This window comes from Acartia tonsa, chromosome 9, assembly GCF_053477335.1.
Source record: "Acartia tonsa isolate MP-2025a chromosome 9, ASM5347733v1, whole genome shotgun sequence".
Taxonomy (NCBI): Eukaryota; Metazoa; Arthropoda; class Copepoda; order Calanoida; family Acartiidae; genus Acartia; species Acartia tonsa.
In genome coordinates this window covers 31,944,783-31,960,585 of record NC_137268.1, presented here as the reverse complement: position 1 = coordinate 31,960,585, position 15,803 = coordinate 31,944,783, and the positions used below count along the sequence as shown (strand labels likewise).

The 15,803-nt window shown below is 31.0% G+C and overlaps 1 protein-coding gene across 4 annotated transcripts in view; it reads left to right on the top strand.

The window, feature by feature from the left end:
* LOC145328781 (uncharacterized) overlaps positions 1 to 15,803 on the top strand; it is a 77,731-nt gene that overhangs the window by 46,487 nt on the left and 15,441 nt on the right. For all 4 annotated transcript variants that reach the window (XM_080172637.1, XM_080172635.1, XM_080172638.1 and 1 more), the window contains exons 25-32: positions 672 to 750; positions 1,870 to 1,994; positions 4,377 to 4,472; positions 4,690 to 4,758; positions 5,615 to 5,699; positions 7,122 to 7,214; positions 15,147 to 15,205; positions 15,497 to 15,542. In XM_080172637.1, the coding sequence (XP_080028763.1) occupies positions 672 to 750; positions 1,870 to 1,994; positions 4,377 to 4,472; positions 4,690 to 4,758; positions 5,615 to 5,699; positions 7,122 to 7,214; positions 15,147 to 15,205; positions 15,497 to 15,542 (652 nt within the window). The remainder of the gene's footprint in view (positions 1 to 671; positions 751 to 1,869; positions 1,995 to 4,376; positions 4,473 to 4,689; positions 4,759 to 5,614; positions 5,700 to 7,121; positions 7,215 to 15,146; positions 15,206 to 15,496; positions 15,543 to 15,803) is intronic.

Sequence of the window (15,803 nt, the reverse complement as noted above, 5' to 3'; positions counted from 1 at the left end):
AATAATTGCAAATTTTATAATTGGGGGTATACTTCAACCAATCGTCAATTCTTTAAAATTCATGAAAGATTGACCTAAGGTAATTATCTTAATCTTATGGAGAAACTAGTCAATAGTGATAATGTATCAAATAAAATAGATTGTTCGTTGTTCCTATTTTTTTAATATATTTTTTATGCCTGTTTGAAAAAAGACATGCCCATGTGTTTTTTTTGTCATCTTACCAATTAGAAAAAAATAATGTCTTCTCGTCATTTGTATGACCCTTTGGATCTCAAAAAACATTTATTTGTCTCTAAAAAGTTTTTAGAAATACTTTTTATTGTTCCCTGCTTCTTTGCATAATCTTATCATCTCCCAAATTGGATTTATGTTTGTCTTTTTTTGTGTCGTATTTTCAAGTTTTTCCAATCTATGCAATAATTGGAAGCCTATTTGTTGAAGAAGTAGGATAATAGTTATTTCTCGCATCGTATTATAAACGGCTTTCCGCGGATATAGAATGTACAATTATAAAAGATTAAAACCAGTTTTTTTAGCCCCGAGGTGCTTTTTAAATTCGTAGAAAGCTGGATATAATACGATGCTAGACATCGTTTTTTTTGTATGGATGAGAACCGGTTCCAAACCAACGGATTCGAATGAATACGAGAAAAATATTTTTAATCTAGGGCAAACCTGAGTTGGATGGAAATAGTGATACTTTAGTTCTTACTGATGGTGATGTTCAAAATAATTACAGGGTCAATGGTAAGTTGTCATCCTCAACAACAACAACAACAACAGTTGTCATCCTTATATAAAAGTTACAGGATCTTTGTCTGTCTGTACCGTAGGATCTCGCAAACCACTGAACCAAAATGGTTCTTTACTTTGTTATTATTATAGGAGCTTCTTTTTCACTGCATGTTAATTTATATGAGACTAGCGGCTACGCCCCTAGAGGCCTTTAGGGGAACTTGAGAAGAGGAGATTTGATTTTCGAAGGCCAATTTTAAAAGAAAAAGTTAAAAAGAATTTTGCGATTTCTATGTTGCGTTCAAATTAAAAAAAATTGATTTTTGATCCTTCGGTACAAACAATCAGACAAACATCCTTTTACTTTATTATATGGGTTCTTATAGAAAGATAGTCTTTATTGTTAATAAAAAAGTACCAGGTAATATTTATTTTAATAGGTATACTTTAAATATTTACTTAAGAATTAATTTGTTTTAATTATATTTAATCGATAATTGTTTTTCATTACATGTTTAAATATTATATGTATGTATTGTACAGTTTAAATGTTTTTAAAAGATAAATACATTAGTAATATGGATAAAGATGGATATTATGACTAATGAGAGGGGAAGAATTGTCGTCAATTCAGGTTGCTAACATGGACATCACTTATTGGGTGTTCGCTCATCCAGTAGGAGGGAGGGGATGTGGTAAAGAAGATTTTGGGGGTCGTTATTTTAGCTAGCTACAAGTTTCAGTGGGTCATTTTTGAGTAGATTTGCCCCTTTAAACGAGAGGCCCTCTCAATTGAGAAAAAACTGTTTTTTATAAGGTAATTTTTTTGTGAGTGCGTATCAACTTTATTTTAAGGCCAGAATAGAAAGCTTCCCTAGAAAATATAATGCGACTTAGAAATTCGAGTACCCACACGGGACATGGAACTAAAATTCTCACCGCTGCAACTCTGTGCGTTACCCCTGAGCTACGACGCCCCAGGGATCTAAAGATTATTTTATGAATCAACCAATCAAAATTCATTGAATGTCCCCAAAGTAGTGAAGAAAACGTGACTGGAAACTTTTGGGACAAGTGTCCCCTCCCTCCTTGTATTTTACCAATCATCTTATCAATTAGATTCTATTGCAGGCGACGTGGGCACTGAGAATGGACCTGAGAGTATTAGTTTCGAGCTTACAGACACCAACCAAGGATTTATGCTGAAGACACCCAGTGCAGACCAACAGAGCCTCACCAATTTTGATCCCAACCAGGCACGAAACATTTATACTGACAGCAATTGTTTTAGCTTTATATTCACGTCCTCTCTTTCCTTAGTTTTAAAAGTTTTATTGGTTTGTACAAACTAGCAGTGGTTAAACTTTTCCACCAAAAATGACAGTGGGAACTTTGCTCGAGCCCGGGGTGTACATCATGTTAATTTATCGTCCATTGTCTCATCCTTTAGATTCTATTAAGTTTTCATCCACTGATATGCAAGTTTTACGTAACAGATCTTATAAATGCTGAATTTTTATCCTGTATTAAAGTACTTATGTACTAAATGATATATAATAGAAATATTTTTTATTTTAACAATGATAAACTACGACTTTTTAGTGTTACGGCTACGTTAGATACAAAAAAATGTACGTACCATTTGATATAACTAAGCAACTCGTGTAGCACAACGTTTTTCATGCTTTCTTTCCCATGTTCGTTTGTTTAAGATTGAAATATTAATCTATTCTAATGATACGGAATATTAATTTTAAATTCTTGTTTAAAATTAATTAAATTCTTAACAAAAAATGATAAGATTTCAAATCCCATTATTAATACAGATTTTTTTCTCATCTGTTTCTTTTATCCAATATATTAAGCCGTTGCAAAATTACATATATTTATAGAATATTTTTTTTATTGTAAATGACATCTGTATTAAAAATAGTAATATTAGATTGTGTCAAAAGGAATTAAAGGGGTAGTTTCACGAAAGGCATTTGAACTTAATTTAATGAACCGCACATTTTTTCCTGGTTAATGGGTTAAACTACATTTATATTGCATATATTTAAAAGAATTTCAATTTTCTACCACGTTGTTTTTAAAATATTAAGACTTGGAAATCGTCTTTTTAAATTGCATATATCGCAAAAAGACTATTTTCAAATCTTGATATTTTCAAAACTATATGGTAGAAAATTGAAATTCTTTCAAATATATGTTACTAGCGGCTTTGCCCCAAGAGTTTTGACGAAACCAATTTTTCGTATCTTAGATTTTAAAAAGAAGTTTAAGAACTTCTTTGGGGGAAATTTTTTTTGTTTAGGGGGGGGGGGTTAGTCGACCCCACTATTTTAATTTTAGTTTTAAAAAGAAATTTGAATATTTTTTGGGGGGGGGATTTTTATTTTTCTTGGGGGTTGGGGGTGTCCAACCCCCCCAAGAAAATAGTTATAAACCATCCCGGGGCCTATGAGAAGCTACCCTGCAAAGGAGAACCCGATCGGTTCAGCGGTTAGCGAGATCCTTCGCTACAAACAGACAGACAGACAGACAGACAAACAAACAAACAGACAGACATCGTTCTACTTTGTATTATAGATATAAATATAGTTTAACCCATTAACTAGCACAAAATATGCGGTTCACTAAATTAAGTTCAAAGGTATTTCGTAAAACTCCCCCTTTTAATTAAAATTATTTATAAACTTAGCCAGAACCGCATGGAATGATTCCTGCATAAAATGAAAGGTTATGCCTTGGCCCCAATAAAGTACATAGTTTATCAAACAGTAACTTTCAAGGAATTCTAAGGACAGCAGACAATAGATAAAAGGATTTCTATTAATAACAAATAAAACTGTTATTTTGTGTTCATATCTTAGAGCCAACTAATGGCAGAACTTTTGGGTTGAGGTTAATTTCCTCACCCGCCACCCATGAAAATTTTAAAAGCTGCGTCTTTTAGTAATAGGGGGATGGTTGTCTGAAATTTAAAAATGTTTTAATTATTAACATGATTCAAAATATTGTTTAGAATTATGCGCTTATAAATATTAGAAATAATTTCCCTGTGACGCTTTATATTCTCTCTTTAGATTATTATAATTAAATAACCTAGAAAAGAGAATGTAAAAGAAATCCACGAATTATATTTCACCAAAATACTAAGAATACAAAGTACTTTCTTTGCATTTATCATTTCTTTTTATTTACAAATTTTAAACTTAAATTGTTGTTTTTTTCTCTCAATTTTGAAGAAGCTTATCTTAAATTGAAATTAAATTAATATAATTGTACTTCATGTTATTATATTTTCCCAAATTTGAAACTTTGGTAAAGACTAAGAGATCATTCTTTTTTAACTTTGGGCAACAGTAAAAATTACTTTCTATTATCCCCTCTCGCCCTTCTCAGTAGTAAGTTACCACACATTTAGTATTTCTCTATCTCTTTATATTTTTCTTTTTTTCTCGCGTTTTTTTCCTCTTTTAATTTTAATTATTTATCTCTTACCTCGCTTTTTCTCTATTTCTTTTTCTTTTTTTCTTTCTGTTTTTATCTTTTTGTTTTTCTCTCTTTCTCTTTTGGTTAATTCTAAACAATGTTAAAGAAAAATCAGCAAAAAAATAAATGTTTTCAATGTTCAGACCCCTACTGAAACCCATGACCAAAATTCTGACAACCAAACGAGCATAACACCAAATATTGAAGGCCTAAAGTTGTCAGATTCAGAACCACCAAAGGTGAGATTTTTTTCTGCATACTTTATTTTTATTTTAACTGATAGTTCATTGTTTAGGTAAAGAACTAGTTGAAAGCTCCCCAAAGAAAATTATAAAATAGTTATAATGGTTCTAAGAATATTACCAAAATTCTTATGTATTTATTTAATTAATCAATCTTGATTACAAAACGTTTGTTTTTTCTATTTTAAATTATTACATGTATTTATTGTCCTAGGCAAAGGAAGAAAGTTCCGAGCCATCTGTAACCAGTTCACCTGCCCTGAAAGAAAGATCTCCTGTCCAGGTAATATATATTTCAGTATGGCTTCGAAACCGATTAATATCCGCTGGATTGGAGCCGTTTATAAGCCATACGGAAAAATTATGTATAGTAACGTATTATATCCAGTTTTCTACGAATATAAATGTAGGTACAATCATTATATTAAAAACAGGTTTGTGCATTTAGCATCGCGGACTAACAAAAATAGTTAAAAACTTATAATTGTACATTTTATATCAGCAGAAAGCTGTTTATAATACGATGCGATAAATAAATACTATTTGATCAGATCTCTATTCCCATTTGCTAAATGATGAATTTCATTTCCTTTTCCTGGTTCTAAAATTTTGTATGCACGATTTCATCTGTTGGCCCTAATACTTTTGGGACATTAATTAAATCCTCATTGGATTGTACCTACCAGCGTGTCGGAGCCGTTTAATTTTGATGCGGCTCCGGCTCCGCGGAGCCCTATCTGGAAATACGGCTCCGGCTCCTGCTCCAGCTTCGGCTCCTACCTTAAAATTAAAATATCAAATTTTGTTCATTATTGAATTTGATAAAATAAAATAAATAATATAAAATATTTTGCTTTTATTTGATTAAAGCTATATAAAAGTAGAAGGATGTGTGTCTATTTGTTAAGTAACAATAATTTTTCAGATTATTATATGGAAATAGACCGTTGCCAAATAATAATATTACTTTAAAAAATAATTTTTAGCTAATCTGGCGCCGGAGCCGTTTTTAACGAAAAATACGGCTCCGGCTCCACCAAAAATGTTGCTGCTCCGGCTCCAAAACGCTGGTACCTATTATCAGTGTCCAAACTTTTCCACCAATAATATAAATTATATTCTATTAAAATTATTTCTAGGTGACAGAAGAGCAGCCTAACGTTTGTGTGATCGAGGAGAATGATGTTTCTCTGAGTAATGATGTTGATATTGAGATGGCTGAAGGTAATTTCAATGTTTTAAAAGTTATTTATCGCATCTTATTATATTCAGCTTTCCGTGGATGTAAAAATAAAAAATATATTATTTAATCTAGATTTGTTACCCCGAGCTATTAAAACTGGTATTAATTTTAGAATTTTATTTTAATATTCGTGGAAAATTGTCTGTTATTTGAGGATAATCATGATTTGTTCAGTATGGCTGAGAACTGGTTCTAATCCAAGGGAAATTTATCGGTTTCGAAACTATACTGGAATATAAATCAAGAATCAATGACGTTCATTGTTGGGTGTTAATAGAATATAACTCCCCCCCCCCTCCTTTTTTTCCTGTGTAACAAATGGGATGGTTTTTTTAATGAATCCCCCTAGAAAACTGTTCTTTTGTATTTTTATTATTGTAACTTCTTACATAACTTCTTGAATATTAGTTAACTTATGGTTTATTTAAGGTTCCAACTGTAATACAAGTGGGTTAAGTATCCCCTGCTTGAATATTAGTTAACTAATGGTTTATTTACGATTCCAACTGTATTACAAGTGAATTAAGTATCCCCTGCTTGAATATTAGTTAACTCATGGTTTATTTAAGGTTCCAACTGTAATACAAGTGGGTTAAGTATCCCCTGCTTGAATATTAGTTAACTCATGGTTTATTTAAGGTTCCAACTGTAATACAAGTGGGTTAAGTATCCCCTCCTTGAATATTAGTTAACTCATGGTTTATTTAAGGTTCCAACTGTAATACAAGTGGGTTAAGTATCCCCTCCTTGAATATTAGTTAACTCATGCTTTATTTAAGGTTCAAACTGTAATACAAGTGGGTTAAGTATCCCTTCTTGAATATTAATTAACTCATGGTTTATTTAAGGTACCAACTGTAATACAAGTGGGTTTAGTATCCCCTCCTTGAAATTTAGTTAACTCATGGTTTATTTAAGGTTCCAACTGTAATACAGGTGGGTTAAGTATCCCTCCTTGAATATTAGTTAACTCATGCTTTATTTAAGGTTCCAACTGCAATACAGGTGGGTTAAGTATCCCCTCCTTGAATATTAGTTAACTCATGGTTTATTTAAGGTTCCAACTGTAATACAAGCGGGTTAAGTATCCCCCCTTGAATATTAGTTAACTCATGGTTTATTTAAGGTTCCAACTGTAATACAGGTGGGTTAAGTATCCCCTCCTTGAATATTAGTTAACTTATGGTTTATTTAAGGTTCCAACTGTAATACAAGTGGGTTGAGTATCTCCTGCTTGAATATTAGTTAACCTTGGTTTATTTAAGGTTCCAACTGTAATACAAGTGGGTTGAGTATCCCTTCTTGAATATTAGTTAACTTATGGTTTATTTAAGATTCCAACTGTAATACAAGTGGGTTAAGTATCCCCTGCTTAAATAATAATTACTTATGGTTTATTTAAGGTTCCAACTGTAATACAAGTGGGTTAAGTATCCCCTCCTTGAATATTATCCCATCAACTCCTGTCAGATCATTGTCTCCTATTCAACATACAGGTTAGTAAATGCATACACAGGGAGGGAGGGGACATTGGGTTGTTTTTTACTCAAGTTTCATTATAACGTTAACTAAACAACTTTATAGAATTTTGATTGGATAGTTTTTTAATTGAAGTGTCCAAACTTTTCAACCACTAATTGTAAACTAAAGAGTGGGTAATTTTGTGTATCTTCATCAAGGATGTATTGTACATCAAGTAATCAGCTTTTGTCTTATCCCTTTAGATCCCTGGATTTAAATTCCCCAACCCTTTTTAACACTTCCTTATTTTTAAGTTCAAGGGGGTAAAAAATGCGTTCCTATAATGTAAGAATTAACTACGTAGTATGTAGTTCTAATAAGGATTAAAAATATTTCTAATTAAAATTATTTTTCTAAAATTGCTAATATAATAGTTGAGAGTTTAATGGAATATTTTAAGTATCTCTGTGTGCAAATAAACCAAGTCTACTTCAAAAGGAGTTTGGTCTCTAAGTTTCATTCCAGAATCTTAGCATTTTATTCATCCACTTTAATTATAAGGAACTTAAGCGAAGCTGACAAACTAAAGATTATTTGATTTTTGGTGTACAGATAGTGAGTAGCTACAAATTTTGCTTCGTCCCTAGTGTTTAGGGAAAGGTAAGATATATTAGAAAAATAGACTTAAACCATTCTGGGACAATTTTAAAGCTTACCTAGAATTTGTAACACATTCAGACCAGTTATATCAGAGATCTTTAATATCAGACCAAAAAAAAGAAAATTACTATTTGACCAATCCTGTAATTGCAAAAAGACTAGACTAGCAAAATTTGTAGAAAGGGATTTTGTAATGTTTTGTTTGTGACATATTTTATATCTTTGTGTACTTTGCAAATAGGGATATTAGAAAGAGCATTCTCACATGTTAATAATCTATCAAGATTATACCTCATTGTTACAAGAATCTTTAAGGACATAATAATATTCTGACGGGCTTAAATTTACTATCATTGCTAACCGTTACAAAACATGGACCTACCTAATGGAAGAATTGTTGGCCTTTAATACTTAATTAAAGAATCTTAAGAATATAAAAGTTTAATTATTCCCAAATTGATCTATCTCTGTTTCCCTTATCTTTGCACACAAGAGAGAGAGAGAGATGTTATTATTTCTTTATATGGACGTTCTACACTTCCACATTGTGCTTCAAATTTGCAAAAAACACAATAGGTAGCAATTAGAAAATATAAGGGTAAATTAGAAGATAGGAAGAAGTCAAAGAATTAAGGGATAAGACAATGGACGATAAATTGAAGTACATCCTCCCAAATAATGAAAAATTAGGTTACAACTTTTTTAGACTAAAATTATTAGTTGAAGTGAAAGTACCCAACGTTGTTTATTTAACGAATGAGATAACGTGGTTATTAAACTCAGTAGATTTAGTAGCCTTGACCTGTAGGTAGAAATTTTGCTGCTATACTAAAATGCAGTTATATTAGTTATTATACAACACCTGTGCGGAGATAAAAGCACAGAAAATATAAACAGTGTTTGTCGAGAAAAAAGTTTGAAAAACAAATTGTTTTACAAAATAACTTAAGTTGAAAATATTTTTTTTTATATAGATTTTGGAAGATAAAAGATAGTGTATGGTTATGCTATTTAATGAAACTTTGCATTAATTGTATTGCAACTTTTATGTTGCTTTTATTAACTCGAAACTACAACTATTTTTTCTGCTTTTTTTACCTATTTAAATTGATACGTATGAAGGTATTTTTTTTTTGCAATTAATGTCTCAGATTAGGAAGCCTATATATTATACTTACCTATTTAATTGTTGGTAAATAATATTTTCTTCTAAAATATCTTATTTCTAAATAATCTAATCAGTTGTTATTAGTAGCGAAGCTACTCTATAATTTGAAATGTCAGCCTGTCATGTCCGTCCGTATGTCTGTTTGAAACGTTTTGAAGGGAACGTATTTTTCTCGGCTCTTTTTCAAGATTGACGCATGAAATTTTCAGGAATTAAATAAGTTCCCATTCTTTATATTTTCACCAAGTTTCTTTAAGATATGTCAATTAATTGGGGTGCTAGATCGATTCCTAGATTTAAATTTTTTATTATTTTCTCTATAGTTCATTGTTTCCGAATGTCCATCCATAATTTTTAAGCTTCGCTACTTATGGATGTTGTCATCCTTGTTATTTATTTTGTTGTTTATTTTGAAGGGCCACTTGAATATAATAAAAAAAAACAGTTTTAATTGAACCTAATCTATTTACATTTATAAAGGAATTTGTGGTTTGGGGAGTGTTTTATTCCATTAGTTTTTTTTACGTTTTTGGAGGTTCTTATGTTAGCGTTTTGTATAGGTTGGTATTACACATTACCATTGTTTTTTTTAAATTACAAATTATGCTGATACAAAGTATTAACCATTTTGTTTGATAAAAAGGTATAACAGTTCTTACAAATAAATGTTTTTCAAAGAAATTTTGCTTTTCAAATAAGAACTAAAATGTACTTAATGTGTTAGCAATCAATGTTTAGGATTTTATTGAAAACAGTTTTCCCCAGAGTATTTTACCTTTGATAGAGCCAAGCTTTTAATCATTTAGTGTCCGTCTGATAGTTTATTTTGTCTGGTTGTAATTGACCTATCGATTAAAAACTTTTCATGAGAATTCCTGTAATATTATCAATATTCCAAATATATAATGTATTACTTATGTGTTTTTACACTCAACTTGATTTTTTAAGGCTAATTCGCTTTAATATTAAATATTGATTTTATAGCGTAGCATCTCTATAATTACTTTCGGTAATATGTCTCTTCATATCAGAATATTGCATTTAATTTATTTTTAAGGCTTTAGTTAAACTTCACTTTTTAAGATGTTATCATCTATGTTCTCTTTAAAAGAGTAAAAGTTAGTTTTTTGTTAGATAAGGAAAAAAGTTTTATTTCCTATAATCTCTAGTCACCGTCAGCTAAGAATTTTTAAACAAAGGGGTTGGTAAATGAAAGATGGTAAAACGATTAATGTCCGTCGGATTAGAACCGGTTTTTAGCTACACTTAAAATCGTGTATACTATGGTTTTAAAGACAATTTTTTTTGAAATATTAAAATATAAATCATAAAATTAAACCTAGTTTTGTTGGCGCTGGCATTCGACTCCTCGGGTTTAACAAAACTGGTTTTAATCTTATATTTTTATTTAACTAACCACGGGAAGCAGCTATAATACGATGCAATTAATAACTATTCCTTTTTCTAGTTATCTACAATGCTTTGAGGCAGGGATTTTTTTGATGGAAACCCCATCAACAATCTAACCAAAACACAATCTTTTGTTATACTTCAAGCAGAATTTGTGCTTATTAGATACCTATTGAAATGTTAAGATCATTTCTATTAACTTATCCCAACATTCCTTTTTCTAATTAGAAAAGTTTATTGGGTGTCACTTAAAAGCTTTTCTACTCAAAATTTTTCTAAATTTCGAAAGGTAAAATACACATTATGCTAAAGCTAAAAAATAGGTGGTGGTATCTTTCAACAAAATTATTAAAATCCATACCTGGACTTATGAAAAGCTTCACAGTAATTAGCGAGATCCTTCGCTACACACACACACACAGATAGACATCCTCTTGCTTGTATTTAATCAAGTGATCATCGAATTAAATAAAAACTGAATAGATTTTTTGTTTTGATATTATCTGAAAGTACATTGTTTTAAAAAGTACCTCATCTTATTTTTAATTTGTTTATAAAGTTCTAGAATTCAATTCAAAGGTATATTAGTATAGTGGGATAAACTGAGGGACTAAGTTTTGGATTTAATGCAATTTGCTAGATAATCTACATATTTAAGGCTTCTTTTAGTGTGCATAGCTAAGGTTCTTTAAACTTTAAAGGTTAATTTCCTAGAATCGATTTGTGGATCAAAAATAACCTTTCCCGCCCTCCAATTAAAAAAAAATAATAATTCTTTAGTCTATTTCATACATACATTTAATGATGAGGGGTGTAGGTTTAGTGTGTTCAAATGGCGATTAGTGGAAAATTGCCGCTTTAAGCGTCCATATTCTCTATCTAGAACTGTGTTATAATATTTCGTAAACTTCAAGATTTTGAAATTAATAAAAAACATTAAAAGCTTTGAAATTCATTTCTATTTAGATTTTTCTTGTCTATAGGATGCTATATATATATAAATTTTTAGCATTCTTAGATGTTTTTAAATGTACTTTACACTTGGTTTTACTGAATCTCTACATTAATCTTGTTTCTCTTTAGAAATATTTACAAAAACTTCTGAAAGTACAATTAATGTTTACATAAGAAGCGTAGCAACAATTAGCGAGTAACATATTTAGTGAGTTAAACAAAGAACAGTTTGCAGTGTATAAAGATCTGTATGGGTGTGTGTAAGATACGTGCAAGACAGTAAGATTTACAGTCTTTTTTGCATGAGTTACTTTGTCGAACAAAAAGTACGACGGACAAAACGTTTTTCGTCAAGATGGATTTCAATTGTTAAAACAAGTGAATGAAGTGAATATAATATTAATAATAGATATAACATTAGTAATTAAAGAAACTTAAATCACGTCCATTTAAAATTCCTTTTGACAAAAATGGGTTGGATATACAAAAAATTTTACTTCACATGAAATTTAGTAAATAAAATAGTCTACATAAAAGTATTTCAGAGTGATCTTGATAAATCAATGCCTTCTTACCAAAAATGCCCGTTAAAACCTCGAGAACGGTAAAAAAGGTCAAAATTCCGCCTTTGGCGGTGAATAATGGCAAAACGGCTCGCCGGAGGCGGTTGATGTATAAATAGCAAATTATGTGCCTTAAAGAGTAGTACAAAAATGAAGAAATAGTCTCTAGTCCTAAAACGACTCCTTCCCCCAAAAAAGGGGCAAAAACCACCATTTTTTAAAAACATGCACAGGGTGTCCACAAAGTGTGTAAATTTGTAAAATAGGCAAATATTATTGTTATTATTCATAATCTGTATCTATATGACAGTTTTAGGTAACTTAAAAAAAGAAAAAAAAAATTTAAAAGAACAAAACAAAATTTTCTCATTTTTTTGAAAATACAGGGTGTCCAAAAAAATTTAAAAATTGTAATCTGGTCAGAAAACACTATGGCCTAACATACTTAGATACTTTGTATGCTAATTTGAAAAAAATAATCAATTTGAACTAATTTTTAGCTCTACAGACGCAAAAATCACTTTTACAGGGTGTTTCAAAAATTTCTCAGGTGTCCAAATTTGGAGTTACCACGCCAAATTTACTTCATATGTGTTGTAAAATGGATGATATTCACTCTTAAGGCAAGAAATGGGCAAAATTCGTTTCCTCACAGTGTCAAAAGTTTAAAAAACCTGTTTTGACATTTTTCTTGGGACACCCTTTAATTTAGGATTTTTGTGATTTTAAAGACAAATTCTATATTGTACCCATCTGGGGAATTAATTTGATATATAAAACATGTATGTAAGTTAAAAATTAATATAAAAATTTTAAACTTGAAAATCATGAAAAAATGCCTTTTTTTCATTGTGAAAACACCACAGTGAGAAAATGCGCGAAAATCGGACTTTAAATGGATTAAAAAGGTTAAAAATCACCCAGCCCTTAGTTTTATGACCAAATGAAGGGGACTGGAAGTTTTTATCAAAATCTGAGACCTCATGCAGAAAAATGTTTTTTTCGTAAATAATGTGCCTGCTTTGTTGATATCAAAGTGTAATGAAGTTAGAAATCTTACGGGTTTTTTTTTCTTAAATGATGGGGTTGGGGTTATATAATGTGTTCAGTGGCGTGCGAACCAAAGGGGGCATTTGAGGCAATCGCCCCCCCCCCCATAGCGATCAAAACGCCTTTTTCTCAACACAGTATGTCTCTCTAAATTAATAACTATATATGATGTCATATTATTTTCAGGATAAGTTTATCATTTTTTTTTGTGTACATAGTACATACCCTTACAAAAAGACATGTTTTTTTTTATGGCAATTTTCATTAAAAAACCCTTAAAACTAACTACACTCTATATTCCTAACTTGATAAAATATGCAACTCTTGTTGTCTTTAATTGATTTTAGTTCAAAGGGGGAGTAAATATTTTTAGGTGCGCTTCATGCACTGCCCTTATAAATCCTTGGAAACACCACTTAATAAAAAATTAACAGAGTTTTAAAGTGCCATTTAAAGAGGGTAGGATATGTTGATATAACTTTTTAGCTTCTCTATAATTTACTATGGCTGTCAGTACGTAATGCTAAGGGGGAAATGTGATTTTTTCAACTGCAATTAAAGATAGAAGGCTAAAACTTGATGTTAACATTCCCATCATTTTGGAGTATAATTAACTATTAAAAATTCATGGAGGTCGGACTGCTTTTCAGGACGTTTTTGGCTATTTTTGTATGTTTTAAATTTCGTGTATAGTCCCTTTTGCGACATTGCCTCTTAAGGTGCATTTCGTCGTATTTTCACAGTAGCTTTTCACCTATTTATAGCTCTTGCGGGGCCAATTGCCTAACCCTGCGGAGAAATCACCCGACCTAACTTAACCTAGAATAACCTATTAAAAGCTACTATGAATATACGACAAAATGCCCCTTAAGAGGCGTTGCCACAAAAGAGACTATACCCCATAGTTTTCCATATTTTTAAGAGATTTTTATATCTGTTATTGAAAGGACAAGTAATTTTTTATATTTTTTACATAGTTCTTTGTATCTTTGGTTTTTATGGTACAATAAATTTTTTTGTGGATTATAATATTAAAAAAAATAAAATTTCTTGCTGTTTCGAGCATCCAGTATGTAATTTACTTTGACTGTCATCACACAACATACAGGAAAAAGGATTTGTGACTTTTTCTACCTAAAATATATATTTATTTCAACAGATGCTCTTTAAATCTACTTGTCTGTATTCTTATTAATGATTTTTTGTGCTTTGCTACTTAAAGATGTTGTCATCCTTGTTTTCATACAATAAAGAAATATTTAAAATCAGTTTTACATATTAGGTTAATTTTTGGTAAATTATTTCCAAAATGAGTGTTTTTATCTCCCCCCCCAAAAAAATTTTTTTTTTAATGGGGTTATTCATCCTTCCTGCTGAGATTTTATAACATCCCCTTCTACCCATAAAAAATGTTTTGTGGTGGGGGGGGGGGGGGAAGGTTAAATTATCTTCTGTACTTTTTTTTCGAAGATGCTTTCTAGCTCCTTTCCCTTCGGTCATTGCAGGGTGGGGAAAAGGGATGGGGGAGAAGAGATGGGGGGGGGAGAGATGGGGGATATAAATGGGAAATAGGGATGGGGAAGAAGGGATAAGGACTAGAAGGCCCATAATCAAATAATCCCACCCCTTAAAACGCCTTTATTTAAAATTAGTAAATATAATCAAAATGCCCCCCCCTAAAGCAAAGTGCCCCCCCCGGGGCACTTTGATTTAGGGGGGGGCAAAATTTTACAAAATCTTCAAAATGCCCCCCCCCCCCCTAGACAAAGTGCTTCGCACGCCACTGAATGTGTTAGTTGTCTTTTATAACGTAAGACTAGGTGACATGGAATCTATTCCTTTTTTTATGTGTACTAGAAGTACATGCACTTACTGTAAATGTAAATAAAACTTCAAAGATTTAGGCTCGAAGCTCAAGATCTCAATAACCACTGAACCGGTTGGGTTATCTATTTAGAGCTTCATTTAGGTTCTGTGATGGTTTTAGGATATTTAATTTTTTGGTTTAAGTCTTGGGATGGTTTTAAGCTAATTTTCTAGCTCACCGTGTTCTTGCGAATACAGAGCCCCTAGATAATAGAGGCGTAACCGCTAGTGTTAGAAAAATAATAGCATTATATTTTATTTATCCTCAAATTTATCATATATTTTCTTATTTTTAGATGGTGAGACATTACCAAATGGGGAACAGGACGATAATATTGTATCTGAAACTCAGCAGGTAATAATTACATTATTTTTCTTGCATTCATATTTTATCTTTGTCATAGCTACACTTTTGTTAACTATAATCTGCTTTTAACTTAATTTTTAAAAAAATGATAAGTATTCTTAAGTTTCAATTAAATCGCCAGTTGTCTTTTTATTTCTAAATTTATTATTCAGTGTGGTTAAGCCTATTTGTTTGAAATATTGTAAAGGAAAACCATTACGGTTTGGCGGTTTGCGAGATCTTTCCCAATATACAAAACAAGTGTACTACATTATATAAAAGAATTATATTTTCTTCTAGGATGTGCCTGAACAAGAATTAGCTGAAACATCCTCTCAAAAATCAGGTTGGTTTTTATATTTATTTGAATTCAACCTACTAATAAAATACAATGTTTTAACAATAAATATAATAATGTGTGAAAAGGATTTATCTCTATGTTTAACTTATTAAAATGTATGGGTCAGTTGGATTGGGTATAGTTACATGTATGGTTTTGTAATCATTCTATTTATATGCAGGGAGGGAGGGGACATTTGGCTGTTTTTTACTCTAGTTCCAAGGTTTTATGATATTATTAATCTTATTCGCTGGCTGAACACCTTTG